Genomic DNA, 27,268 nt, shown 5'->3' with positions numbered 1-27,268 from the left:
AACTATTGTCCATTAGCAAATAATCACCCCATCTTGTATCCCCACCTTCCCAAGAAACATTTTAAATACTGAGCATTCTAGGATAAGAAATATTGACTTCCGATGGACACATTGCCCTTTTAGATTAAAGGTATGTTGCCATCTCCTGTGGCTTAAGAATAGTTCCCCACTGGGTTGCATATCAGTTAATTGGTTTTCAGAAGCCACAGTTGTCAGAGAAGGATGGATGAAATGAAAACTGACTGACAGTTGTTGAATAATAAATAAGATGGCAGAAGCTCTTTCCTTAATTTGCCATGCAGCAATTTTTAGAGCTAATCTTGTTGTTTACCAGATGGCATGTCTGAGTGGGAGGGTTGCATATACTTTGCTTGTCTAAAGTACTGCTCACTGAGGCAGGACCAAGTAACCTTTGGGATTTTTGTTGGAGTGAGCACAATGTTTTGACATGCGGGTTCAAATACTGTAGGTATTTTTCGAAAGATCATGGATTATAAATTTACTGGAATTGTTCCCTTATTTTGTTCTATAAGTGGAATTTCATCTGGGTTAAATTGAATGAGAAAAAAAAACATTAAGAGGAAAATACAGGACCTAAAATGTAAAGATAAATGTGATAATTGTCTTTTTAAAAAATAAAAAAAATTGGATAGAAATGCAGTCTAGTAGAAGTCTAAAATCTGAATGCCAGAAAATCTGCACCATCCAAGAATCCAGACTTTTCAAAAACTTTTGAACTTTTAAAATTTAGTGGGCTCTTGTGTGTGGGTGCACACACGTAAGCACTGAAGATGCACAGGGACAACCAGCGGCCACTTTATTTTTCTTTCAAGCTGCGTGTTTTGATAAATGAAGCATGCTGTATTTGCGAATGAATCAACTATCAAAATTTACCTGTTCGCCTCTTCTTTATTCCTCCTTGAATTTGAATTTTAAAAGAACTGCCCAAGAATTCAGAAAATCCATAAATGCAGATTGACCCAATCCCTGAACAGTCCGGATTTTCAGACTTCTGTAGAAAGACAGCCTGTTCATGCTTTATAATCCTTTTCTACCAGTTTACTTGCCTATATTCCCTGATACCTTTGAACTAATGATATAAATCCAGTCTATGTTTAAAAATTACAAGTGACTTAGATTCTTCATCTTTTGTAATATTCCCAATTTGTCTCAATGTGTGGAAAATTTGTTTTATAATTCAATTGCCATCTGACCTAGCAATAGTTTCAAGATGTCAGTCACTTGCTCTGATTTCCTCACCAAATGAAATTGTTTCCCTTGATCTCCTTCATCATTTTAAGCATGACAGTCATATAATCCTTCGATCATTTAAATTGAAAAGAATAAAGCTCAGTCTTTAGTGAGCAGTGTTAAGAATGTAGCGCTCTAAGTTGAGAGATCATCCTGGTGTATGTGTTGTGCTTCATACAAGGGCTATGTTTGCATATTTCTATAACTTGTACACTAGTCCAAATAATGTGCGGGATATTTACTTAACCATTCTCAGAAAGGTATGTGGAATAATGGCTGTTGCTTGAAAGAAATGTTTCGTTACTTTGCTTGTAGCACATCAAACACTGGCTGTTTTGTGCAGGCTCTGTGTGAAGAATGTCAGCCCAAGTGTGAATGAATTAGTTGATAAAGCATTATAGTAAGAGACGAGAGAATGAAGGTATCTTGTACAGAATTCAAATTCATGTTGGCATTATTTATCAGCCAAAGGGAAGAGACTAGAACACAATAATTTACCCTTCAGGGAATTTTCTTCTGACAAGAACGGAAAATGTTTGAAATGCTAATTGTTGTAGACACTGAAACAAAACTTGCTTAAAATCTTTGAAATTAATTACTTGCTGTTTTGTTTTTGCATTATCCACTAACATAATGTCGTCCAAGTGTACATCCAGGAAATAATGTAGTCCAAGTGTACATTCGGGAAATAATGTAGTCCAAGTGTGCATCCGGGAAATAATGTAGTACAAGTGTGCATCCGGGAAATAATGTAGTCCAAGTGTGCATCCGGGAAATAATGTAGTCCAAGTGTGCATCCGGGAAATAATGTAGTCCAAGTGTGCATCCGGGAAATAATGTAGTCCAAGTGTGCGTCCGGGAAATAATGTAGTCCAAGTGTGCGTCCGGGAAATAATGTAGTCCAAGTGTGCGTCCGGGAAATAATGTAGTCCAAGTGTGCGTCCGGGAAATAATGTAGTCCAAGTGTGCGTCCGGGAAATAATGTAGTCCAAGTGTGCGTCCGGGAAATAATGTAGTCCAAGTGTGCGTCCGGGAAATAATGTAGTCCAAGTGTGCGTCCGGGAAATAATGTAGTCCAAGTGTGCGTCCGGGAAATAATGTGGTCCCAAGTGTGCGTCCGGGAAATAATGTGGTCCCAAGTGTGCGTCCGGGAAATAATGTGGTCCCAAGTGTGCGTCCGGGAAATAATGTGGTCCCAAGTGTGCGTCCGGGAAATAATGTGGTCCCGAGTGTACGTCCGGGAAATAATGTGGTCCCAAGTGTGCGTCCGGGAAATAATGTGGTCCCAAGTGTGCGTCCGGGAAATAATGTGGTCCCAAGTGTGCGTCCGGGAAATAATGTGGTCCCAAGTGTGCGTCCGGGAAATAATGTGGTCCCAAGTGTGCGTCCGGGAAATAATGTGGTCCCAAGTGTGCGTCCGGGAAATAATGTGGTCCCAAGTGTGCGTCCGGGAAATAATGTGGTCCCAAGTGTGCGTCCGGGAAATAATGTGGTCCCAAGTGTGCGTCCGGGAAATAATGTGGTCCCAAGTGTGCGTCCGGGAAATAATGTGGTCCCAAGTGTGCGTCCGGGAAATAATGTGGTCCCAAGTGTGCGTCCGGGAAATAATGTGGTCCCAAGTGTGCGTCCGGGAAATAATGTGGTCCCAAGTGTGCGTCCGGGAAATAATGTGGTCCCAAGTGTGCGTCCGGGAAATAATGTGGTCCCAAGTGTACGTCCGGGAAATAATGTGGTCCCAAGTGTACGTCCGGGAAATAATGTGGTCCCGAGTGTACGTCCGGGAAATAATGTGGTCCCGAGTGTACGTCCGGGAAATAATGTGGTCCCGAGTGTACGTCCGGGAAATAATGTGGTCCCGAGTGTACGTCCGGGAAATAATGTGGTCCCGAGTGTACGTCCGGGAAATAATGTGGTCCCGAGTGTACGTCCGGGAAATAATGTGGTCCCGAGTGTACGTCCGGGAAATAATGTGGTCCCGAGTGTACGTCCGGGAAATAATGTGGTCCCGAGTGTACGTCCGGGAAATAATGTGGTCCCGAGTGTACGTCCGGGAAATAATGTGGTCCCGAGTGTACGTCCGGGAAATAATGTGGTCCCGAGTGTACGTCCGGGAAATAATGTGGTCCCGAGTGTACGTCCGGGAAATAATGTGGTCCCGAGTGTACGTCCGGGAAATAATGTGGTCCCGAGTGTACGTCCGGGAAATAATGTGGTCCCGAGTGTACGTCCGGGAAATAATGTGGTCCCGAGTGTACGTCCGGGAAATAATGTGGTCCCGAGTGTACGTCCGGGAAATAATGTCCCGAGTGTACGTCCGGGAAATAATGTGGTCCCGAGTGTACGTCCGGGAAATAATGTGGTCCCGAGTGTACGTCCGGGAAATAATGTGGTCCCGAGTGTACGTCCGGGAAATAATGTGGTCCCGAGTGTACGTCCGGGAAATAATGTGGTCCCGAGTGTACGTCCGGAAATAATGTGGTCCCGAGTGTACGTCCGGGAAATAATGTGGTCCCGAGTGTACGTCCGGGAAATAATGTGGTCCCGAGTGTACGTCCGGGAAATAATGTGGTCCCGAGTGTACGTCCGGGAAATAATGTGGTCCCGAGTGTACGTCCGGGAAATAATGTGGTCCCGAGTGTACGTCCGGGAAATAATGTGGTCCCGAGTGTACGTCCGGGAAATAATGTGGTCCCGAGTGTACGTCCGGGAAATAATGTGGTCCCGAGTGTACGTCCGGGAAATAATGTGGTCCCGAGTGTACGTCCGGGAAATAATGTGGTCCCGAGTGTACGTCCGGGAAATAATGTGGTCCCGAGTGTACGTCCGGGAAATAATGTGGTCCCGAGTGTACGTCCGGGAAATAATGTGGTCCCGAGTGTACGTCCGGGAAATAATGTGGTCCCGAGTGTACGTCCGGGAAATAATGTGGTCCCGAGTGTACGTCCGGGAAATAATGTGGTCCCGAGTGTACGTCCGGGAAATAATGTGGTCCCGAGTGTACGTCCGGGAAATAATGTGGTCCCGAGTGTACGTCCGGGAAATAATGTGGTCCCGAGTGTACGTCCGGGAAATAATGTGGTCCCGAGTGTACGTCCGGGAAATAATGTGCTCCCGAGTGTACGTCCGGGAAATAATGTGGTCCCGAGTGTACGTCCGGGAAATAATGTGGTCCCGAGTGTACGTCCGGGAAATAATGTGCTCCCGAGTGTACGTCCGGGAAATAATGTGCTCCCGAGTGTACGTCCGGGAAATAATGTGCTCCCGAGTGTACGTCCGGGAAATAATGTGCTCCCGAGTGTACGTCCGGGAAATAACGTGCTCCCGAGTGTACGTCCGGGAAATAACGTGCTCCCGAGTGTACGTCCGGGAAATAATGTGCTCCCGAGTGTACGTCCGGGAAATAATGTGCTCCCGAGTGTACGTCCGGGAAATAACGTGCTCCCGAGTGTACGTCCGGGAAATAATGTGCTCCCGAGTGTACGTCCGGGAAATAATGTGCTCCCGAGTGTACGTCCGGGAAATAATGTGCTCCCGAGTGTACGTCCGGGAAATAATGTGCTCCCGAGTGTACGTCCGGGAAATAATGTGCTCCCGAGTGTACGTCCGGGAAATAATGTGCTCCCGAGTGTACGTCCGGGAAATAATGTGCTCCCGAGTGTACGTCCGGGAAATAATGTGCTCCCGAGTGTACGTCCGGGAAATAATGTGCTCCCGAGTGTACGTCCGGGAAATAATGTGCTCCCGAGTGTACGTCCGGGAAAACTTGGCTCTTTCCTATTTTTATATAGTCTAAAGCTATAAGATGTCTTTAGCTTTGTTAAAATTAAATTTGTCCTTAACTGAAGTACGAGTCAACATCTAAGTAGGACATCATGTACAATGTAATTACAGCATATCTGGAATTCAAGCCATCAGCAAAAAAAAATTGAGGAAAAAATAAATAAATAAAATACATGAGAATAAAATAATAGGAAAATACATTTTAAAAATTGTAAAAGTTAAATGTTGTCTTTTGTCTTTTAAACTGTTTATTCTTATGCAGGTGTATTAGTTAGGCATTATAAGAGTAAGTCTCAAGCAACCGGAAAATACACTTATCTGGCATCTTCCAATCCCCCATAGGTATCTGAAACCAGACGTTTTACTGTATTTCACCATGAGATTGTGCAATTTTTAATTTTTGAATAAAATAGGGATAGAGTACATTGATTTTAATTACTTGCTTCTCCTATTTTTCTCATTTGGAAGTGGCTCTCAATAAATTCATGTGGGCTAGGCTCTGTATTAAGAAGAACAAAAGTGCTTAAGTTAACATATTCTTATTAACATTAAGAATAAGTGTTCATGTGAACAATCTTGTACAAGATCATTAAACATCACTTTTGATTCTCTACAAAATGAGATTTCCAACGTGGTTGGAATATTAAATTGATGTGAATCTTTCAAGTTTAAATGGTAGAATTAGTCATAGGTTGCACTACAGTTTATGGTAAACAGCAGAATTTTCCATTTGAACTTTTGAATGTTCTTTGGGCAATTGAATGGTTTGTGCCATCTCTCTCTTCAGGCTTCAAAACATAATGGAATTGGGAGTCGAGCTCTAGTGCTCTCCTTGCAGGAGTTGACACCTGAAGGAAAGATTTGTTGTGTAATTAATTTTTTTTTTAAAACCTGTTTCAGTTACATTGAGTGAAGCCTGAACTCCATCTTGGTTCAAGTGGGTGGGATTGTTGAATCTATTACGAGCTCCTGTTTCATTTAGTGTCACTGCCACTTTAAGGATTAATACAAGCTGCAACCATTCACAGTTGTGAGACTAGATGGCACCATCAAGTACAAACAATAAACACTGGAGAAAGAGGAAGTTGGATGGTTGTTTATCCAGGAAAACAGGTGGTGAGAGAGTCATGTGAATGTGACAGAGTCATGTGAGTGGGACACTGAAAGAAACTGGATTTTATTATTGACCATCTGATGAACACTGAGGTAGAGTGACTCAGTGTGAAATGGACAATTTGGCCAATCCTCCCTGCCAGGACAATTATTGAACCACCATGACCAAAGGAAAGGTCACTTTGCTTGACCTGCATCTGGGTTTTGAAAGCAGAAGAATTGCTGCATTGGATCGTGACCGAAGTAATAATCATTTCAACTGACCCTTGCGTTTCCCCTACACAACCGTTTGTCCAAAAGGATATTTCAACAAGAAACTCGACAAGGATTTGTGAGTTTTCTGCAGTCCAGTCCACTCACTCTCTCCCACCTCCTTCGTAATTACTTCTGGACACCAATTTAAAAGTCTTGTGTTTCAACACAGGATTTCTAAGAAAGTCTAAGACTTTCCAGAATTGTGCCCAAGCTGTAATGGTTTGGGTAATCCATACACATACAGTGTCGCCCCAGTAGGAAGGGTTGTTAATTATATATAATGTTTTTGTTTGTCTTTTGGGTAAGCCTGTGGAGGGGGAGGAACCTTTAGATGTAGTAACAGTTAATTTTTTTTTCAAAGTATGTGACTGAAAATAAAGAAAAATTTGTATTTTTGTGCAAGTGAAGTTTGTTCAGCATAAATATAATGTTTTTGTCTTTTGTATTTTAAACTTTTAATTCTTAATGCAGGTGTATTAGGCATTGTAAGAGCAAGTCTCAAGTAACTGGAATATCCACTTATCTGGCATCTAGCAATCGTCATAGTTGCTGGATACCAGGGGATATCAGCATAGAGACTGCCATGCTGATTGTAAAATGTTACAGGTTGAAGGTGTGTACCCTAGAGTTTATGATATCTTGAGGTAAATCTATATTACAAGCATCTGATTTTTCGTGAGTGTTACTTTGGGAGTTGGTACCAGGTGAAAATCATTCATAGATTTCACAACATTTTTACAGACTGAATGGCACCATTGAGTGTTGGCTATAAGCAATGTAATGCTCTGGCAGAAGTTCCAAGAACAAGAGAAAAACCGATGGGACATATGATTGAGTCATGTGTTTGAGACACTTAAAGAAACAGTTTATCATTATTGATCAGCCATTCATCTGATAAAACAGAGTTGGAATGGCTTTGTGAAATGGTCATTTCTGCTAATTCTCCTTGACAGGGTAATTATTGAACAATTGTCATGGTCATTTTGATTGACCCATATCAGGGTAAAGGAAGCAGGATCATTCCTGTATTTGGATTGTGACCATTTTGATGGTCATTTTGTCTGACCTGTGCCTGGGGTTTCATTTCCCCCACGCAAGAGGGGAGTTGTGACAGCCATTCGTATGAAAGGACATTTCTCTTGAAGAAATTCAACAAGGGTTCATGAGTTTGCGGCAATCTGATCACTCAGTGTTTCACTTCCTACATAATAACTTTTAAACATTAGTTTAAAAGTTTGATTCTCAACACAGGATTTGTAAGATGGATCTTTGTGACTGACTTTCCAGAATTGTGCCTAAGCTGTAATCGCCTGGATCTCTCCCCCTCTCCCTCATAAACGCACACACATGCACATTGAATTGTTGGTAGTTATTAATATATTAAAAGAAAAACAAATCTCTTGGTGAATTTCCATTGCTGCTGGTGTGTGATTATAACAAATTTGGGAATTTTCCGGGATATAACCAAAATTGAAGCTTATTGAACGATTGATTTTCGATTTGATTGAATAAATTCCTTTTTGAAAGGCAATGAAAAAGTTTGTGTATGTGTAAAAACATCAGCAATGGATATTGATGAGTTTTTAAAATCTCCTCTGTAGGTTTGCAGAGGATGAAAATGGATGAGTTGGTGGATGTTGCCCAAAGGTTGGGACTTGGTACAATAAAACCATCTATGAAAAAAGCTGAGATCTTGAGAATTGTAGAACAACACTATATAGCAGCAGGGAAATTTGGAGAGGGGGAGTCAGAAAAATTTCCCGAGAGTAAATCCCTTGAGCAGCAGTTACCATTGGAAAAGATGGTGTTAGAAAAGTTGAGGTGAAGGAAGCAGAAAAGCAAAGTTAGAGAAAGCAAAGAAGAAAAGGCAGTTTGAGCTGCATGTATTTGAGATGTAGACTTGAAAAGGAGCAAGCGAGGAAGCAGAAGCAAAAGCAATGTGAGAGAGAAGAAGAAAACTAGAGTTTCATCTTCAGGTCCTAGAGAGAGGTTTGTGACCAGCATGGAGATTAGGTGAGTTCCTCCATTTGATGAGGCTGAGATTGATAAATATTTCGAGAAAGTTGCTGAGAATTTAAAGTGGCCACAAGATCTTTGGTCCCTCATGTTACAAAGTGTGATGAAATGGAAAGCCCAATAGGCTTACACTGCCCTTACAACTGAATAAGATGCTGATTATGGAACTGTGAAACAAGCTGTGCTTAAAGCTTATGAATTAGTTCCAAAAGCTTTTAGGCAAAAATTCAGGAATTTGAGGAAATCGGTGACTAGCTTTGTGTGACAAAACTGATGGTGCACATAAAAAAAAAGATAATTATCACAGACTGAGAGCTGGTGTTAGTTGAGGAAATGAAAAGGTGTGTTCTTAATGTCATGAAAGCATATTTAACAGCAGGAATCTGTTAAATTAGTGGATGAGTCATGTGTTTGAGACACTTAAACAGTTTATCATTATTGATTAGCAAGTCATCTGATAAAGCAGAGTTGGAATTGCTTTGTGAAATGGTCATTTCTGCTAATTCTCTTTGACAAGGTCATTATTGTTGAACCCTTTTGTGCTGGTGTTTGGACACCAAGTTAGAGGACCTTTAGTGTTGTTGAAGGAACAATGAGTATATCCATTTGTTAGAATTTTTTCAAAGTTTAAAGATCATTTGCAGAAAGTCTGTAAACTTGCTCGAGAATTTGAAAATGGTCCAAGGCAAAATGAAGGCCTGATGTAAAAAGGTAAGGGTGAGAACTTGCAAACTGGGGGATAAAGTGTTAATCCAGTTTCCAAGCAAATTCCAATCCCCTTGGGGCAAAATTTTCATGCCCATATGAGATAGTCAAAGGTGAATGAAGTCAATTACATAGTTAGAACCCCTGATTGGAGAAGTGAAATGCAGAGTTACTATTATCAACAGGTTAAAACCTTGTTTTGAGAACTTGGCTTTGAGCAAGGAAGAACCTTCACCAATGGTATTGGTTGTTGATGAAACTAAAGAGTCTAAGGAGCATGAGACAGTACAAGCTGAGGGTCCCTTCAAATTCGAGTGTTTGCTGAATTTGGATGCCCCAGGAAAAGGAGAAAATGAAACAGCTATTATTGAAATTTAGGAACCTGTCTAAGAGAATCCCAATAACTTGTCATGGTGTTGGAGATGCAGAACCTATCAAACAACATCCATATTGAATAAATGTTGAAAAATGCGGACTGGTAGATCAAGAGATTGAATATATGTTAAAGAATATTATTAGACGTTCTACCTCAGATTTGAGTTCACCTTGTGTCCTGATGCCTAAATCAGATAGGATAGTTAGATTTTGCACTGATTACAGAAAAGTTAATGACGTAAAAAAGACAGAGGCCTATCTTATCCCTAGGGTGGATGATTGAGTGGACAAGGTTGGAAAGGTTAAGTTTCTTGTGAAGATGGACTTATTGAAATATTACTGGTTTGTTCCCTTAATAGAGAGAGGTAGGGAAAATTCTGCATTTGTAACCTCGTAGGGTACAATCTTTTACCATTTGGAATGAAAAATGCTCCAGAGACATTCTAAAGAATGATTAATTCTGTGATTCAAGGTTTAGAGCATACAGATGCTTATTATTGATGATTTGGTTATGGAGAATGACACCTGAGAAACACATCTGAGTTAGAGAAATTGTTTGACAAACTTTCGAAAGCCAGCCTTACGGTTAATTTAGCTAAAAGTGAATTTGGCCATGCTATTGTCTTGTTTTGGTTATGTTGTTGCTCAAGAAAAATTGGTGCCTGTTCAGGTAAAAGTTCAGACGATTTCTGAGTTTCCTGTTCTCACGGGTAAGAAAGCTGTATGGGAATGGTAGGGTATTATCAAAAATTCTGTAAAATGTTTGCTGATGTCACTCTTCCTTTGACTAACCTTCTGAAGAAGGGTGAAAAATTTGTTTGGACAGAATTTTGTCAGGAAGCATTTGATAAACTTAAAGCCATTTTATTTAGCAGTAGATGCTAATGTTGAAGACGTTGGAACAGTGTTATTACAAAAGAATGGGTGTGATGAGATTGACCATCCAGTGGCTTACTTATCCAGTAAATTCAATGAATATCAAAAGAATTATTCTACCATAAAGAAAGAATTATTGTTCCTTGTACTGGCTTTGTAGAAAACACTTTTGTGTATACTGACCATAATCCCTTGGTGTTCTTGAGTAAAATGAAAAACAATGTTGTTAAAATGGAATTTAACTTTGCAGGAATATGATTTAATGATAACTCGTATTAAAGGCAAGGATAATGTAATTGCTGGCCAGCGACATAACACATCTCTCTACTTTCGCTGCTACCTTCAAGATCTAGAGAAAAAATAAATACTTATCAAATTGACGTATATAATATACTATTGGCAAAAGTGAAGATAATGCATTGTATCTGACATCTTTTTGCTATGTTGATTCAGAGCACAGTGAATTATTGTCCAGAGAGATACCAGATGACAGAGGATGGTAAATATTATCCTTCTTTACTAGAGGGAAGCAGGTCAAAGCCTGACAATTATAGACCTGTGCCTAACATCAATCAGGAAAAATTTGGAGAAAAATTCTGAGCAACAAGTTAATAATTACTTGGAAAACCAGGGACCAATCGGAGAAGGCCATAGTGGCTCTGCAAAGGGTAAATCTTGTCTGATGAATCTGATTGCATGTTTTCAGGAAGTAGTCAAGTGTGGTAAATGTGTGTGTTGCCCTTGGTCAGGACTTTCAACAAGATTCTACATGGGATGCTAGTCCAAAGGCCATATTGGCAAATTTTATTCAAAAGTACCTTGACAATGAGTGACAGTGGGTGATATTAGAAGGTTGTGTTTGTGACCAGTGGCGCCCCATTGCTTCGACCTTTGCTGTTTACAATAAATGTGATTGATCATCAGCAAGTTTGCAGATGATTTGATGGGAGGCCACAGTGTGATATCAGCAAGTTGGTGAAACGGGCTGAGAGATGGAGTTTAATCCAGGCGAGTGAGGTGAGGCTTTTTCGGAGAACGGCTGAGGCTATGTAAGAAACCATTGGGAATATCGAGGAAAAGAGTGACCTTGCTGCAGAAGTCCAACATCCTTGAAGGTGGCAGTGAAAGTACATAGAGTGGTTAAGAAGGCATATGAATGGTACTCTTCATTAATTGGGACAGTAAATACAAAAGCAGAGAGATTATGCTCCCAACTTTTGTAAAACATTGGACAAATCTCACCTGGAGGACTGTGTGCATTTTTGGCCATCACACCATGGGAAAGATGTAAACATGGAGGAGACTCCTTAGGATGGATTATTTTTAATTATAAGGAGAAACTGGAGAGGCCAGATCTATGTCCATAGGGTGGAGGAGGTTAAGGAGGGGAGATGATTAATGTGTATAAAATTAGGATTTACAGATTAGTGGAAGTGCAGGAATTTTTTTCCCTTGTCAAATGTGAACAAAACGAGAACACAGATGTAGGTTGAGGGCAAGATATTTGGAGGGGATTTGAGGATCTTTTTCACCCATAGAGTGATGAGTTGCCCTGCTCGTGAGAGAGGCAGAAGCAAAGTTGCTAACAGCATTAAGAAATATCTTGAATTATCTGGGTGGGCATTGAAGATTCAGACCAAATGATGGAGTGGGTTCAATCGCTGCTCATTGATTGGCATGGAAGAAGAGGGCTGAATGGCCCATCTCTCTAACTCTGAAAGATTAATCTTTTCCATTGACCAGCCATATGACCTAAATAGGCTGCTGGAAATAAATAAGGTAATAGTTGATGTTAAATGTTCATAAATATCTTGAAATATGGAAGTATGTGGAGATTTGAGTTGTACTTGACAAAATGTTCTTCTTCTTTGGCTTGGCTTCGCGGACGAAGATTTATGGAGGGGGTAAATGTCCACGTCAGCTGCAGGCTCGTTTGTGGCTGACAAGTACATACAGATGCTCAAATTTTGAATTTCACATTTTTGTCACAATCCGTTCCATGTAGTGTAACTTTTAAAGTTGGATTATTCCATTGCGTCACCAATAAATTGTCCATGAATCTCTGGGAATATCATCTATTTTTTGGTTATTTGGCTTAACTCTTTCCACCATTGTGCTTTGTTGTTTCTTCAATGCAAGTTTTTTTTTTAATTGGTCATATTTTTTTCATCATTGCTGGATTCCTTTTATATTTGGAAATAGCGAGTCTATGCTGATATATTGCGATGGCAAAGTTGTGGAAGAAGGAGCAAGAGGTACAGAAATTTGGAAATGTCATCAGTTTAACTAATATCACGTTATTTTCTTTCTGAAATGTACAGTTGGTTTCGGAAAAAACATCCTCAGACAGAAAATCCTGTTCCTATTCCTCCAAGCCCAGAGACCAAGGACAAATGGAGAAGTATGACAGTGGTGCCTTACCTGGAAGACTTGCATGGTTACAATGATGAAGAAGAAGATCTGTACAATGAAGATGTGGAAGATGAAATAATTTATACTCAGGATTTTACAGTACCCGGTATGTTGTTAACTCGCATATTGTTTTTCTGCTCAAATTAAGCAATAGGAGTAATTTCACAGAAAAGAACAGTCGAGTCCAAATGATTATGACGCGGTTCAATATTGGCAAATCCTATTGGTTTTCGGTGATTTTCATATGTCACTATTTCACCTGTGTAGACATGGCATACAACTTTTAATCAGTTCTTCTGCTGCTATAGATATATATTCATTTTCATTGAACTTGTATTTCTGTAAATACTTGTGTTTTTATGACTCTTATTTTGCACCTTGATGGTCCCCTTTGTTGGTCGTATTAACATATTTCTGGCTTTCTCTTGACTTGCCCATGCAATTTAAAACTTTTCCTGTGCGTGTCCATGGTTGGCTCAGTTTCTAGGCTTTTGTACATCGTGTATCTTGTTGAAAATCATTTAGAATTAATGAGATAGTGACATTTTAGTCACATTTTCAAATTTGACTAATCCAATTGGTCTCAGTGCTCAGAAGATCAAATTATTTCATCTGAAGCGGCAGGGATAAGCCTTGTTAAAATGATGCTTGGGTCTGACATATTTGGTACAAGAGTGATAAATAACTTGGATAAATCATGAATTCTGCAAAGGAGCTTAAAGTTACTTGTCTGTACCATTATACATGCAATTTAATTGTTCTCTTTTCTGAGGACTTTATTTGAAGACTGCAAATTAACCCTTGAATTAAGTTTAGATTTTATTTGAATGCAATCTTCAGATAAACAAGCCAGGTACTGAGAGAAAACTGAACAATTAGTTTAGCCATTTATTTGGCTTCCTTCAAATCAATGGCAAACTGGCTACACTCTTGGATATTCAGTTTGAGGCTTAATAATCTGTTCTGTAACAAATTAGGAAAAATAATGAAATAGCTTTTGCCAGAAATGTTTACTCATCTCCTGCCATACAGTTTGAATGAGATGAAATTTGATCCCTAAATTGAATGAATTAATAATGTATGTAATTCTTGTGATTCTTTGGGGTTTTAGCCTTATCTGGCTGATTTGATCATGCAGTGCAGTGAATTGTGTACATTGATAACTTTCCTCAAGTCTGACTTCTGGACTGGAACAGATGTGCCAGGTAGGGCTATATAAAGCACTAGCAGACTATGTATAGCATTATTAGACAGCGCTCTTCGCAGAATAAACTGCTGACTGTTCTAATCTCCAGACATGTGGTCATTTTAAACATTGCCCATGTACAAGATTTGCTTCCAAGTCTTGTTCAGCACCTTTGCTTATTGGCCTATGATGCATTAATTCAAGTTCATTAACATTGATTTAAAAATTCTCATGTTGTTTGTAAATCCCTCTATTGTTTAATTTCTATTTAAATTTTGTCACCTTTGGCTATACAACTTTCTAATTTAAATCACAAACATGCTGGAAACTTGCTGAGCTTCTCCAGCACATTTGTGTTTTGCATTTGGCCATAGAATCTGCAGACTTTCTTATCTAACTTTCTAGTTCTCCCATTTTGAGCATGTATGAATTGAAGTGGTCCATTAGTGACCTTGGCAGTTTGGTCCTGGAGCTCAAGAGTTATCTTGCAACATCTCTCTGCTTTCCTCTTTTAGGAAAATATCTTTTGTATTTTAAAAAAAAATATGGTCTACCTCTTTGACTAAGTCTCTGATCATTTATTTCACTGTCTCCTTATGGCACTGTAACACTTTGCAAGTTCCTGACAAGTTCCTTTTTGGGATGTTTTGATTGTTATTTTCTAGGAATGGAAATGATTATCTTGTAAAGGTAGTCAAGCCAAATTATTTGAAAAGTGTTACAAATGTAAAGTTGCTCTTTAAAATATACTGTAACTGAGTATAGTTGTAATAGGTTCTCAGTTTATTACACATCAAAGTTATTGTCAGAGTACATACATGACATCACTTACAACCCTGAGATTCTTTTCATTGATTTATTGAAAGATCAGGAATTCTTTAAAGAATCATCAAATAGTAGAGGTGTCAGCAATACATTATTTCACCTTGAAAGCAGTTATTCAAGCGTGATGCCGTGTTAGATATTGAGTTAGTTAACCCAAATAAGAAATTCTGAATATCTTCTGGGAAAAACTCAAAACCAGGAAAGGTGACATAAATTACCCCCAATTAAATTGGTAGTTCTTGGCTCAATTGATCTGTCAGAAGGTTATGGTCTTAAATCATAGTCGTATAACTTGTGGTCCAAGCTGGTAGATAGTTTGTCACTGGAGCATTTCCTTACTCTTTTTCTTTCCCCCAAGTTTTGATTGTAATGGATTTGTGTTAATATTTAGGTTTATTTAGCTATATTTCTTAAAAATATGTATTAGGTAATGTAGTTGGTTTGGAGCAGGGTTACGTACACCCATACAATACATTCAGAATGGGGTAATCTTTCAGAGTCGTGATGTCTGCAAGCCAGAGTTATGAAGGTCACATAGTTTCCAAGAAACTCGAGCTAGCAACTGTTAAATATTCCAATAAATGGTCACATGATTTCCAGGAATTTATTGATCTAATTGATGATGTAACATCACATGATGTCAGGGAAGTATATGCTGAAGGCAGAGACATTTTCATCAGAAGAGATTGAAGAAACACTTGACTTCCTGGGAAGACAAGACTTGTATTATCCTTATCGTAGGAGATGCACAACATAAGTGGCTTTTAAATAAGTAAGACCACTTCTGACTACCTCTAAGAAGTAAAGTTTCCAAATCCTTTGAAAAGGATCTGTTTATTCCTTATTAACAGAAGGAACACCCTGTGGAATTTTAAAAGAAAATAGCCACTCAGACTGCTCTATAAAGAAACGAGAGGCAGCTTCATTTATGCCCAGATGGTCTCTTCTGTTTGAAGAATATCTCTCTGAAAGACAGCTTATCAAGAGACTTGCGAATTTAAAGAGATCTGAAGATATAATGTTCAAAAGTGCTTCATAATTATTTCTGAGCTGCAATTTAAAAAGATCCTGAAGTCAGCAAGATGTTTGAAACTGCACTTTAAAATTGACTTTTTCAGAATCCAGCTTAAATTGTAACATTTACATTTGCGCATAGTGGGGTTAAGGTTAGAGATAAGTAAGAAAGGTTATGTTATTAACAGTTTAAAAAAAACTTATTTTGAATTTACCAATGTCTGGTGAATTTTCCATTGCTGTTCCTTTATTAGTATGACAAAAGTTTTATTTGTTCATAACATGATTAAACCAAGTTCCTGGGTGCAAAAATGTTTGGAGTAGACAGGTTACCATCAATGACTGGGTCATTGTTTTAGCCTTCAACTTCACCAATGCAGATGATCTGATCATATTTCATTGACCTGAAGATTGGGGTTTCAGTATTTAAATGGGTTACTGTATTTTCTGCATTACACTTCAGAAGACATTCAACTAATTGTAAAGCAGTTTAGGATACTTGAGGTGAAAAGTGATTCAAAAATAGTTCTCTGTTGAATCTAAAGATGTGGAGTTTTTACTTTAACATGTTGAATTTTTAGGTGTCAACGTCTTTTTGGCATTGAATGGTATTGTTTCATTGTGGAATTTTTTTAGTCATAAATTCAGCACGGTAACAGGCCATTTCGGCCCACGAACCTGTGCCACCCAATTTACACCCTATTACCATACATCCTGGTACATTTTGAATGGTGGGAGGAAACCAGAGACCCAGAGAAAACCCAAGCAGACCCGGGGAGAATGTACAAATTTCTTACAGCCATCCAGTCTGGTTCTGAATACTGGTGCTGTAAAGACATTGTGCTAACTGCTATGCCAACCATTTCGTTGAAAAATTCTAATGGTAACTGACAACTGAATTATTTGTTAGTTATTGGACATTGAAACTTGGAACACACAAGTCATCAAATAGTAAAATTTGCAAGAAAACTGTGGAGTGTTGTATATGCAGCTCAGACCTTGATACAAACCAACCTTCCTTCCATTGACCATTGTATACTTTCTGTTCTTGGGAAATCTGCCAACATAGAAATAACATGTCCCAGTCTGGTCTCCCTCCACTTCTGTTGAGCAGAAGATGCACGTACAATAAAACCCCTGGTAACCAGCATTATGGGTATTGGTAGATAAATTAATTTTCCGGTTGCTTGAGATTGCATGTTGCGTGTATTGGCAAACTAATGGCGAGGTCTGCCAATTTTAAACTTCCGTATTTTTTTTTAACCTATTTTCCACAATTGTTTTGCCGTTTGCTTGAATTCTGGATAACTGGTTTTTACTATACTTGAAAACATTCTTCTGGATACGAGGACCATTTATTTATTGTTGTTCTCAGACTCTTAATTAGATCTCTCAATGGGAAAATATGATGCCTTGCAATTTTTAAAAATTGTACCATGTTTTTGTACTTTTCTCTCAAACCACACTATTTAACTTGCAGTCACACTATTTTATATATAGTGCTATATGAGTTGACTTGCCTGGATGGCATGCAAAATAAAGTTTTTGACTGATTCTCAGTACATGTGACAATAAGCAATTCAATTCCAGCTTCCATCTTGAAACTTTGTAAACACATTAAGTTCTTTGTGTTCATGACATTGAACTAATATTTGTAGGTTTCACAGAAATAAGAGATACAATAGGTTATTTGCAGATTTAAAATCTTCTCAGCTTTTCCCTGCATCTTTTGCATATAACCAAAGATAGACTGGTCTTTGATGACCTACCAAATTTCTTCAAAGGTCAAACAAAATATAGCCTGCCTTCTTCACAATTACATTGACACGATGGTCCTAGGATAGGTCTTCAGAGATATTGAGTTGAGAAATTATATTTGCCCTGACTGGAACATCTAGAATCAATGTTCTTCATCTCAAAATAAGAGATTGATCATCCAGTTTATGAGAAATTTCAACCAGAGATCATGAGGCTTGGTAAAGAAAGTTGGGGGCAGTTCAGTTGGTGAGTCTATTCAAGATGACAATCAATATTTCGATCAAGGAACATGTGGTTAGCACAATAAAGTGATACCAAGATAGAAAATCAATAACATTATTGTAGAAGGGAGCAGTATATAGTGAATCAAATGACTGCTTCTATGCTTCTATTTATTTGACTTTTTAATGGACATAAAGCTATACTGCTTCTCCATACCTAGGTTTGAAAAGGATGAAAAATGTGGTTATTTAGAAAGTACTGGAGATAACATACCAGTAAGAAAAAAAACAATGACAATTTTGAGATCAAAAACAGTGAGCAGAATTCATGGCAATGGTGTTCAGTGTCCTGTTCAGGGTGTTAATGATATCATTTAATTTTGATTTGTTTAGAGGCATTTAGAGACTTTTTTTAAAAAAGGTATTTATTCTTGTTTTTCAAATGACATCAATTGCACTTGCTCATTGCATTATGGAAAGAAAAGTTCTGTCACTATTCACATGAAATAAAGGACTTCTGTTTTAACTGCACTTGTTATATAATTCAAGTTACTCATAAGTAAATCAGTACTGTAACGTGTAGGGTGAAAGTTGTAATTTTATCATCCAGATTTTGGTTTGTATTCAAAAGTTGTCTCTCATGAGGGGTGTTATCAGGATGAAAAGAATGAATACTCTTTTTTTGGAATATTTTATTTAAAATTTTTAATCATACATGCATTCAAATATATTTCATAAAGCAGAAATAATAATATATTGAGTATCAAATACATGGTGATAATACCCCAACATTACCCTTTCCCCCCCCCACCCCTACAGTCCCAAGAGGAAAAAAAAGAATATATAGTAGTTAGATTGAAAATAAGAATGAATTGCTGAAAGTTGAAATCCATCTAATCTAAAGTTCATATCTGTTTCATCATTAATGGGGCTCTTAGAGGCTTAGAAGAAAATTTAGAAATATTAAAAATTGAATCCTTTTTTTGTAAATACAAGTGCTAAATTTGTAAAGGCATTTTTTATTTAAATTATATGCAATTATCTCGAGGGGAGCATAACTGTACATTTCCCCATTCCATTGTTCCAAACTTGAATGTAAGATACAGATTTTGGAGGAACTGTGTAGTACACTTTATTGCCACTGCTCATGGAATTTTAACAAATTCTATCTGGTATTTAGTTAAGTTTAGGTCTTATCCCTATGATGTTACCTAATAAAAATAATTCTGGACTTTGTGAAAATTGGATTCCTGTAATTTGTTCTTAAAAATAAAAATTCCTAATTCCAACCAAAAAGGTTTTACTTTATCACAAGAGCATGTTGGATGTTTAAAAAAAAAAAAATTTCCACCTCTTCACCACATCTAAAACACTGATCTGATAAATCTGATTTCAATTTATTTAATTTCTGTGGTGTGAGGAATAACTGATGTAAAAGATTATAATGCACCAATCTGTATCTTGCATTTATTGTATTAGTGTTACAGTCTTGATGAAAATCAGCCCATTTCTTCTCATCATTTAAGTCTGACTCCCATCTTTCTCTGGATTTATGAATCCCCAGTTTAGGGGTCCCCACTTGAAATAAATGATAATGTATTTCCTTATTAAAGACTCTATAATCGCTGCACTTTGGTAAATACACTGTTAGATCCAGCTTGTCCCTTAAATCTGCTCTGATTTGAATAGAACAAAATATCGTATTATTAAGAATACCATATTTATTCTTGTTTTTCAAATGACATCAATTGCACTTGCTCACAAGTCTTCAATATATCTTTTTTTAAACTTTATTTAAAATTTTATGACATGAATAAAATAAAAATTACATTTAATGAAATAATAAAAAATAAGATAATAAAAATTAGAATACTACATCATTAAACTACACAAATTAACCCCCCCAATAATTATAACACATTAATCATCTAATTTAAAATTAGTCCAACCCTCCCCCCAAAATAAAGAGTGAAGAATTAATTAACAATGTTGTAAATAAAATAAAAAACCCCACTTACAAAAAAAAGATAAAAACATAACAAAAAAAATTACTAACAACAAAAAAAATCAATACTAAAATAATACCCTTAAACATATATTTAAATCAAACATAATACATGTATTTAACAAATGAAATCCACTTTAAAACTAAGTTCAAATATTAAAATCATATATCAACCACATATCTGTTATACAAAAAAAATCATAATTAATAATACATAAATACAGAATTTCCATTAATACCAAGTTTCCTTTATAATTCATCGAGAGAACAAAAACATCCCTTAGAAAAACAATCAGATAAACTTTTTATTCCCTTCCCCTCTCCTTATATAAAAAGAAAAGAAAAGTTCAAACTCTTATAAAATTCTCCTTCAAACTCTTATAAAATGTACAGTTATGCTCCCCTCAAGATAATTGCATATAATTTAAATTAAAAATGCCTTTACAAATTTAGCACTTGTATTTACAAACTCTTATAAAAGTCTTCAATATATCTGATCCCTTTACGAGATCCAATTTAAAAAAAATTGATTTTCTAATGTACAAGGTACAAGTCTGTAATGAGTCAAAGAAGTTGAAAGAGATAAATGACTCCTCATTCCAATTTCTGTATTTGTATTATGTATTATGCCAAATTTTAATCAAATTTTTCAATAGAAGAGTGTCTCTTTCAGCAGCCATCCCATTTATATATATCTTCTGCTTTTCTCTCTCCTATTTTATCTAATTCTATTTTTACCCAAGCAGATTTTTTCCCCTCTTCAAAGAAAGAACTTCCATATGAACTGCTCTATAGTAATTTTTTTTCCATGTTAATTTGATAATCTGATGTTCGTCCTGGTTAATTCTAAAATCCTTAATATCCGGATCTCTACTAATTGCTTCTGCTAAAGGTTCTATGGCTAAAACAAATAACGCTGGTGACAATGGGCATCCTTGTCTTACTAGAACTTGTTAATCGAAATAGGGCAGAAATTTGACTACCTGTTACCACTTTAGCTTTGGGTTAATTATACAAAGCTCTTAACCGATTTATAAAAGTTTGTCCCACTCCAAATTTTTCTAGTACTTTAAATAAAATATCCTATTCTAATCTATCAAATGTCTTTTCTGCATCTAGTGATACTGCTACACTTAGATCACCTTTTATTTGTGCTAAATGAATTATACTCCATAATCGAGTCAGGCTATCAGCAGACTTGTCTTTTTCACAAAACCTGTTTGATCCATATTATCAATTTAGGTAGATATTTTGTCAATCTATTTGTTATAACTTTAGCAATTATCTTTATAATCTGAATTTAATAAAGATAAAGGTCTATAGGATGAAGGATCACTATCTTTTTGGGGATCACACTAATTATTGCTGTTGAAAATGATTCATGGGGAGTATGGGTTTGCAATGTCTGATTTAAAACATCCATAAACAAAGATATCACTAAATCTTTAAACTCTATGAAATTCAGGCAGAAATCCATCTTCTCCAGGAGATGTATTACTTTGTAAAGAAACTAGTGCTTCCTCCACCTCTCTTACAGTAAGGGGAACATTTAACTCTGCTTGTTTAGCTAAACCTCATGTTGGTAATGCTACATGTGACAAAGTTTTCTATTCTGTTAACATCTCCCTAGAATTCTGATTCATATATTTTGGCAAAATTTTCATTAATTTCTTGAGGTTCATAACTAACAGAATTTCTCAGTTTCCACTGCATTAATTGTTCTTGAAATCTTCCTTCAATTGCCAAGAAAGTACCTTTGGTACCCTTTCACCCAATTCATAATTCTGTTTTGTTTTTGTTACCATTTTTTTTCTGTTCTATAGGTTTATATTGTATTATACTCTAATTTTTTATTAATGTTTCCTCTTTTTTCTTCAGAATACCTTTGTTGGAGATCTTTTTCTAAATTAGTTATCTCATGTTCTAATTGTTCCACCTCTCCTATATAGTCTTACCATTTAGAAGTATAACATAATTTGTCCTCTTAAATATGCTTTTAAAGCATCCCATATAATAAATTTATTAGTGTGGATGCAGTTAGTTTCACAAAAATTTCAAATTTGTCTTCTAATAAAATCACAAACATCTGTTGTTTTTAACAGTAAAGAATTAAGACGCCATCTATAAACCAATTTCTCTTTATCTACCATTGTGATTACCAGTGTCAATAGAGAGTGATCTGATAATATTCTTGCTTTATAAGAATAAATACTCTTCATTCCGAAGCCAAAGTTACAAATTTCAAATCTGGAATGTGCATTTTGAATAATGGGGTGTCATCTGTGAAGTTAGTCAAGTTCTTTTTAAATACATGGAATAATGGAATTCTTAAACTGTTGTGCCAAAGATTACTATTAGCCAATGCTTGGCTAATAAACATTTTTTTTTAAACTTAGAGCAGCAGTTTTTGATAGAAGGAAATGGTCGCAGGTATTTGAATGCCAGAATGGCTAGCTGGCTCCCATTTTATAGTGATCTCCTCTACATCAGCGAGACTGGGCACAAACTGGGTGGTCACTTTGTTGAGCACCTCTGTTTGGTCCGCCACAATAATGTCGATCTCCCAGTGGCCATCCATTTCAATTCCCCATTCCATTCCCTTGTTGACGTGTCTGTCCATGGTCTCGTGCACTGCCAGACTTGGACCACTGCATAGTGAAAGAACCACACCTCCTCTTTCATCACACTTTGATGAAGGGCTCAAGCCCAAAACGTTGGTGATATATCTTTTATCTTTGCTACATAAAGTACATCATTTGACCTGCTGAGTTTCTCCATTGTTTTTACTTCAACCATTGTGTCTGCAGACTTCCATGTTTTACGACTGGTAGTGATGTTAGTTGGTCCTTTGAACATATTTTGGTTTAGTTTTTGCATTAGAATCAATATTTATTGTCATGAGCAAGTCATGAAATTCATTGTTTTACGGCAGCTTCACAGTTCAAATACTTATATAAACATTACCAAAAAATAAATAAAACTAGTGCACGAAAAGTCAAAGTAAGGCAGAGTCTTTGGTTCATTGATCATTCAGGAATCTAAAGGCAGCGGGGTAGAAGCTGTCCTTGTGCAGCTGAGTCCTTGTCTTTGGCTCCTGTACCTTTTTCCCCAATGATAGCAGAGGTAAGAGGGCATGGTTTGGGTGGTGGGGCTCCTTGCGAATAGAAGTTGCTTTCTTGTAGATACCGCCTCTTGTAGATGTCCTTGATGGAGTGAATTCTGGTGCCAGTTATGTCGCAGGCCTAGTTAACAACCCTCTTGAGTTTATTCGACCTGAACGTCGGCACCTCTGTACCAGACAGTGAGGTAACCAGCCAGAATACTCTCTGCAGTACACCTGAAATAAATCTTCAGTGACATACCGAATATCCTCCAACACCTCCAAAGTATTTTTTTAGAATTGAGAGCATTAAACAGCACACCTAGATGGAGATAATTTCTTTCAACAGTAAATATATTGATTTTTTCCAAAAGATGACTAATGATGCTATTTATTCAAATGTTTTATTACTATTGTATATCATTACCAAAAGAAATTAACTGTTTTTTTTGTTTTCTTGTATTCTTTGAAGCTATAATTAAGTATAGTTTTTAAATAGTAATTATGAGTCTTCAAATTTATGTGGCAGTAAATCCATTAACTATAATTTAGTTGATTTTGTTATTAATTGCATATTTATTTATCTTAAATATATGGCTAATCTTATCAAAGAAATCAAAGCAGTGCACAATTTAAAAGTTTATTGCTAATGGTGATCTCAGTTCATCAGTTCTAAGATGGTTGCAACCATATTACTACCCTGGGCTTAATATATTACTCATCAATGTCATTGTTAAAATGTAATTCATTGGCATATTGGGGGTTAGTGCAGCAGTTAGCACAACACCTTTACAGCACTAGTGATCAGTACCAGGGTTTGATTCCTGCGCTGTATGTGGTAAGGAGTTTGTATGTTCTTCCTGTGTCTGTGTGGGTTTTCCCCGAGGGCTCTGGTTTCTTCCTGCAGTTTGAAAAAAGATAGGTGTCTGAACTTGCAAAATTGGCCGAGTTTCTCCAGCATTTCTCTTTTGATTTACATACCCTCCAGCTATGTGATGATGTATCTGCAATGAGAGTACGATAATTTCAGTTTTTTACAATCATAGGAGAAATAATTGCAATATTGACACTCCTTGCATTAATGTAGAGTCTAAATTTTAGACCATTGTGTCCTTGGTATTGGTTGATTGATGTCTTCTTCCTTGTACTTAGCTTCTTTAATCAATTTGTGAAATTTGAACTTGGAATTTCGTTGAATTTATCTTCCACAGAAAAACTTCGACTTGCAGATTATCCAACACCACCATAAATCCATTTTTGAAAATATAATGAATGAACTTTAACTTAAATTTATGCAAGATATTTATTTCCAGAGGCATAAAGTACAAAGACCAGAGAGGTCACATTGGAACTTAAGTTACCAAGCTTGTGTTCCACAGTTAAAGCAGAGAGTCTAATTTTAGTTACTGGAGAGGATGCACCTGATTTATGAACATATTGGAGAAGTTCATTTATGAAGAAAGTTGGCTCAATTGAAAAGTGACTTAGGAGCAATTTAATGTAGGTCTGTAAAATTCTGACAGGCTTTGTTAGGATGTGGTTTCCTATCACTGAATCATTAATATCTAGAGGCCACCACTTTAAGGTAATGGGCGTGCAGCATGGAAATGGGTCCAATGAGTCTGTGCTGTCTGACAAGCAACCATTCACACTAATTCTGCACCAGTCACACTTTTGTTTTTATTCTCATCAACTCCCTCAATTCTACTAAGTGCATACACTAGGCCACTTAACCTACCAGCCTGCATGTCTCTCTGATGTAAACCCATAGTGTGACAAGGAGAATGCAAAATCCACAGAGGCAGCACTAAAGATCAGGGTTGAACCCAGTTCGTTGGAACTGTGAAGCAACAACTAGTACCATAGTGCTAACATTAGAGGAGTGTCAAGGAAAATGTGGAAGATCAGAACAAATTGCCAGAAGTTTAAAAAGACTCAAGGCATCCAAAACGTTTTCATCTATATGTTAAAAGTTATGGGACAAGAGAGTGAAATTAATCTATTTCGGTGGCTTTTTTTTAACTGATATAGATGGAACAGGTCACTCTAGTGACCTTTTAATGCATGTCTCTAATTGTGAGACTTTCTTTAACTTGTCCACTCACACAATTGGCATTGTGGACAGGAAATGAACTGTGCTGGCAAGATCAGCATTTTGTAGCCCATGAAATGAATGCACTTTGAGGGCAGTGAAGAATCAACCACACTGCTAAGAACTTGCAGTTACATATAAGACTAGACTGGGCAAGAAAACTTGCGTAACAGCAGTGAGCCAGATGAACTTTTACAGCCTAGTAGTTTCAGGGTTTCTATTAGTAATGCTGGCTGTTTATTCTCCACATTTCATTAATTTCCCCACTTGTCATTGTTCGAGTTGGTCTCCAGGTCTATCTAGCCTCTTGAATTGCTCACCCATCGTGTTGCCTTCTCCAGAGACCACACATTTCCACTTGAACAGAAATGAAAATGTACGTGTTTCCTATATAATTGGATGGCTAGAGTTGAAAACTTTTGTATTTTACAGCTTCTGGATGTTGTGTAGATACTTGTATCAGCTTCATGCTTCAACAGTGTTACTTATTTATCCAAGGCGAATATCAGAACAAAAGTAACAGGGAAAAAAATTATTAAGAGTAGAGTTCCATGTGAATTTCCAAATGCTTTGGTGGAGTTGAGGTTGATAACCAGTGTAGGGGAAGATTTAGTTTGATAATTAACAGCTTAGTGGATCTCTAATTAGAATAGGCAAAAATTCTGTGGATCTGTTTTGCAGATGCTCAATTTGACTAGTTTACTTTAAAAGTTGACCAGCAAGTTAGCAGTTAATTAGCATTTTGCCCATTAAAGCCTTTCAAATGTCCACCTCTCTGCTCTCTATTTGGCGCTGTGGATATTTCAAAGAATGGCTTTGCTGTGGTTGATTCTTTTGCACTCTTCTAATTTTGGTCCTTTTTTTATTGGTGATTTTTTTTTTCTAGCCGCAGGGAAAAAAAAGCCACCTGGAATTGCCTCTCAGTTCTCAAAACACAATTTATTATTTTCACAGGACAGGTGCAGGTGCCTGAAGAAGAATTTGAGCAAAACGGCCAAAACAGGAGCAAAGGCAGCCACAAAGCAATGTGCATGAATGGCACAGAGGCAGGACAGTTTAACAGCAAGGTCAAAAATGAACGGAGGTCAAGCTCTTCTTCCAATCCATCCCGCAAAGCCTCCACCAGTAGCAGCAAAATTCGGAAACTCTCTGCATGTAAACAGCAATGACCCATCTGTAAACTCTGTGTGGTATGTACTGGAGCTTCCATTAAATTATATTTGAACTGGACTCTACCTTAAGTGCACACTTTAATGTGACAGTCCAACTGTGTATATACGTTTATGAAGGAATAGAGACTTTGAATTGATTCATAGCAGTCAGACTAGGGCCAGTCAGTAGTCTCTGTGAGATATGACTAGAATAGAGAACTTGACGTTCCTTAACTGTCACTTCATAGTGTGACAGATGGTTTTAAACTATGCCTTTCCAGTTCAAACATAATACAAAGTAAAAGTGAACTATAATTGAATGGAAACCCAACACAGAATCACCACATGGTCACTCCTATTTTGCACTGGGTGATTATTATCCTAAAGCCTTTGTTCACTTTTTTTTAGAACAGCCTTTGTTTCTCTCAGTATTTTTTTGTATACTTGAAAGTGAATTTTATTTTTCTGTAAACAAATTAATACTTGTGGCAGAATAACATTACTTTTATTTCAAGTATTTGAAATAAATTTGTTAGTTGCAGAGTGAATTTCAGGTAATGTACAATTTGGACTTCTTTAACACATTAATTGGAAATATGTCATTGCATCCCCTTTTTTGGCAATTTCCAGCAGATTTTTTTGTATGTAAAGATTATGTATAAGGAACATCCTGAATATTGAAAGAACTGGTAAGATTTGTCAAAATATTTGAAGTCCATGGAATACTGAAAGCTCCTGTAATCCAGGAAGCCAGCAAGATGTAAGTACTGCTTAAAGCGGTGCTTTAGACATGATGTGAAAATTGGATGTAAAAACTGCCCAGCGAGGGTCAAGTCAGTCAGGCACCCAATTCAAGTTGAAAAGTCCAGCAACGTGGAGAACAATGGCAAATTAATGGGGGCCTGTTGATGGATGTTAAATTCTATCCCACTCTCTTTTCATGATGTTAAGTACTCTGAGAATAGTTCCTGACCCAGTTACACTTTAAACGACTGATACCTCTCGAGGATTTGAACTGCAAGCAGTGTTTACGTATGCAGTAGTCATTGGTACTGCAAGTGTTGCTTTCAGGAGTAACACTCCATATGCAAGTACTGAATGGTGTAACTTACAGCAGCTGTCCAGAAAGACAT

At 37.3% G+C, this 27,268-nt stretch overlaps 1 protein-coding gene across 4 annotated transcripts in view; it reads left to right on the top strand.

Moving 5' to 3' along the window:
• Positions 1-27,268, top strand: part of stk11 (serine/threonine kinase 11) — a 98,194-nt gene that overhangs the window by 45,482 nt on the left and 25,444 nt on the right. For 3 of the 4 annotated variants that reach the window (XM_069928186.1, XM_069928189.1, XM_069928187.1), the window contains exons 8-9: positions 12,693-12,889; positions 25,939-26,174. In XM_069928186.1, coding sequence (XP_069784287.1) covers positions 12,693-12,889; positions 25,939-26,153 — 412 coding nt within the window. In that variant the 3' untranslated portion in view covers positions 26,154-26,174. The remainder of the gene's footprint in view (positions 1-12,692; positions 12,890-25,938; positions 26,175-27,268) is intronic. The other variant, XM_069928190.1, reaches the window with a different exon arrangement.

The sequence above is a fragment of the Narcine bancroftii genome, chromosome 3 (assembly GCF_036971445.1).
Source record: "Narcine bancroftii isolate sNarBan1 chromosome 3, sNarBan1.hap1, whole genome shotgun sequence".
NCBI classification, from domain to species: Eukaryota; Metazoa; Chordata; class Chondrichthyes; order Torpediniformes; family Narcinidae; genus Narcine; species Narcine bancroftii.
Note: the sequence above shows the minus strand (reverse complement) of the source record. Positions and strands in the feature narration are given on the sequence as shown.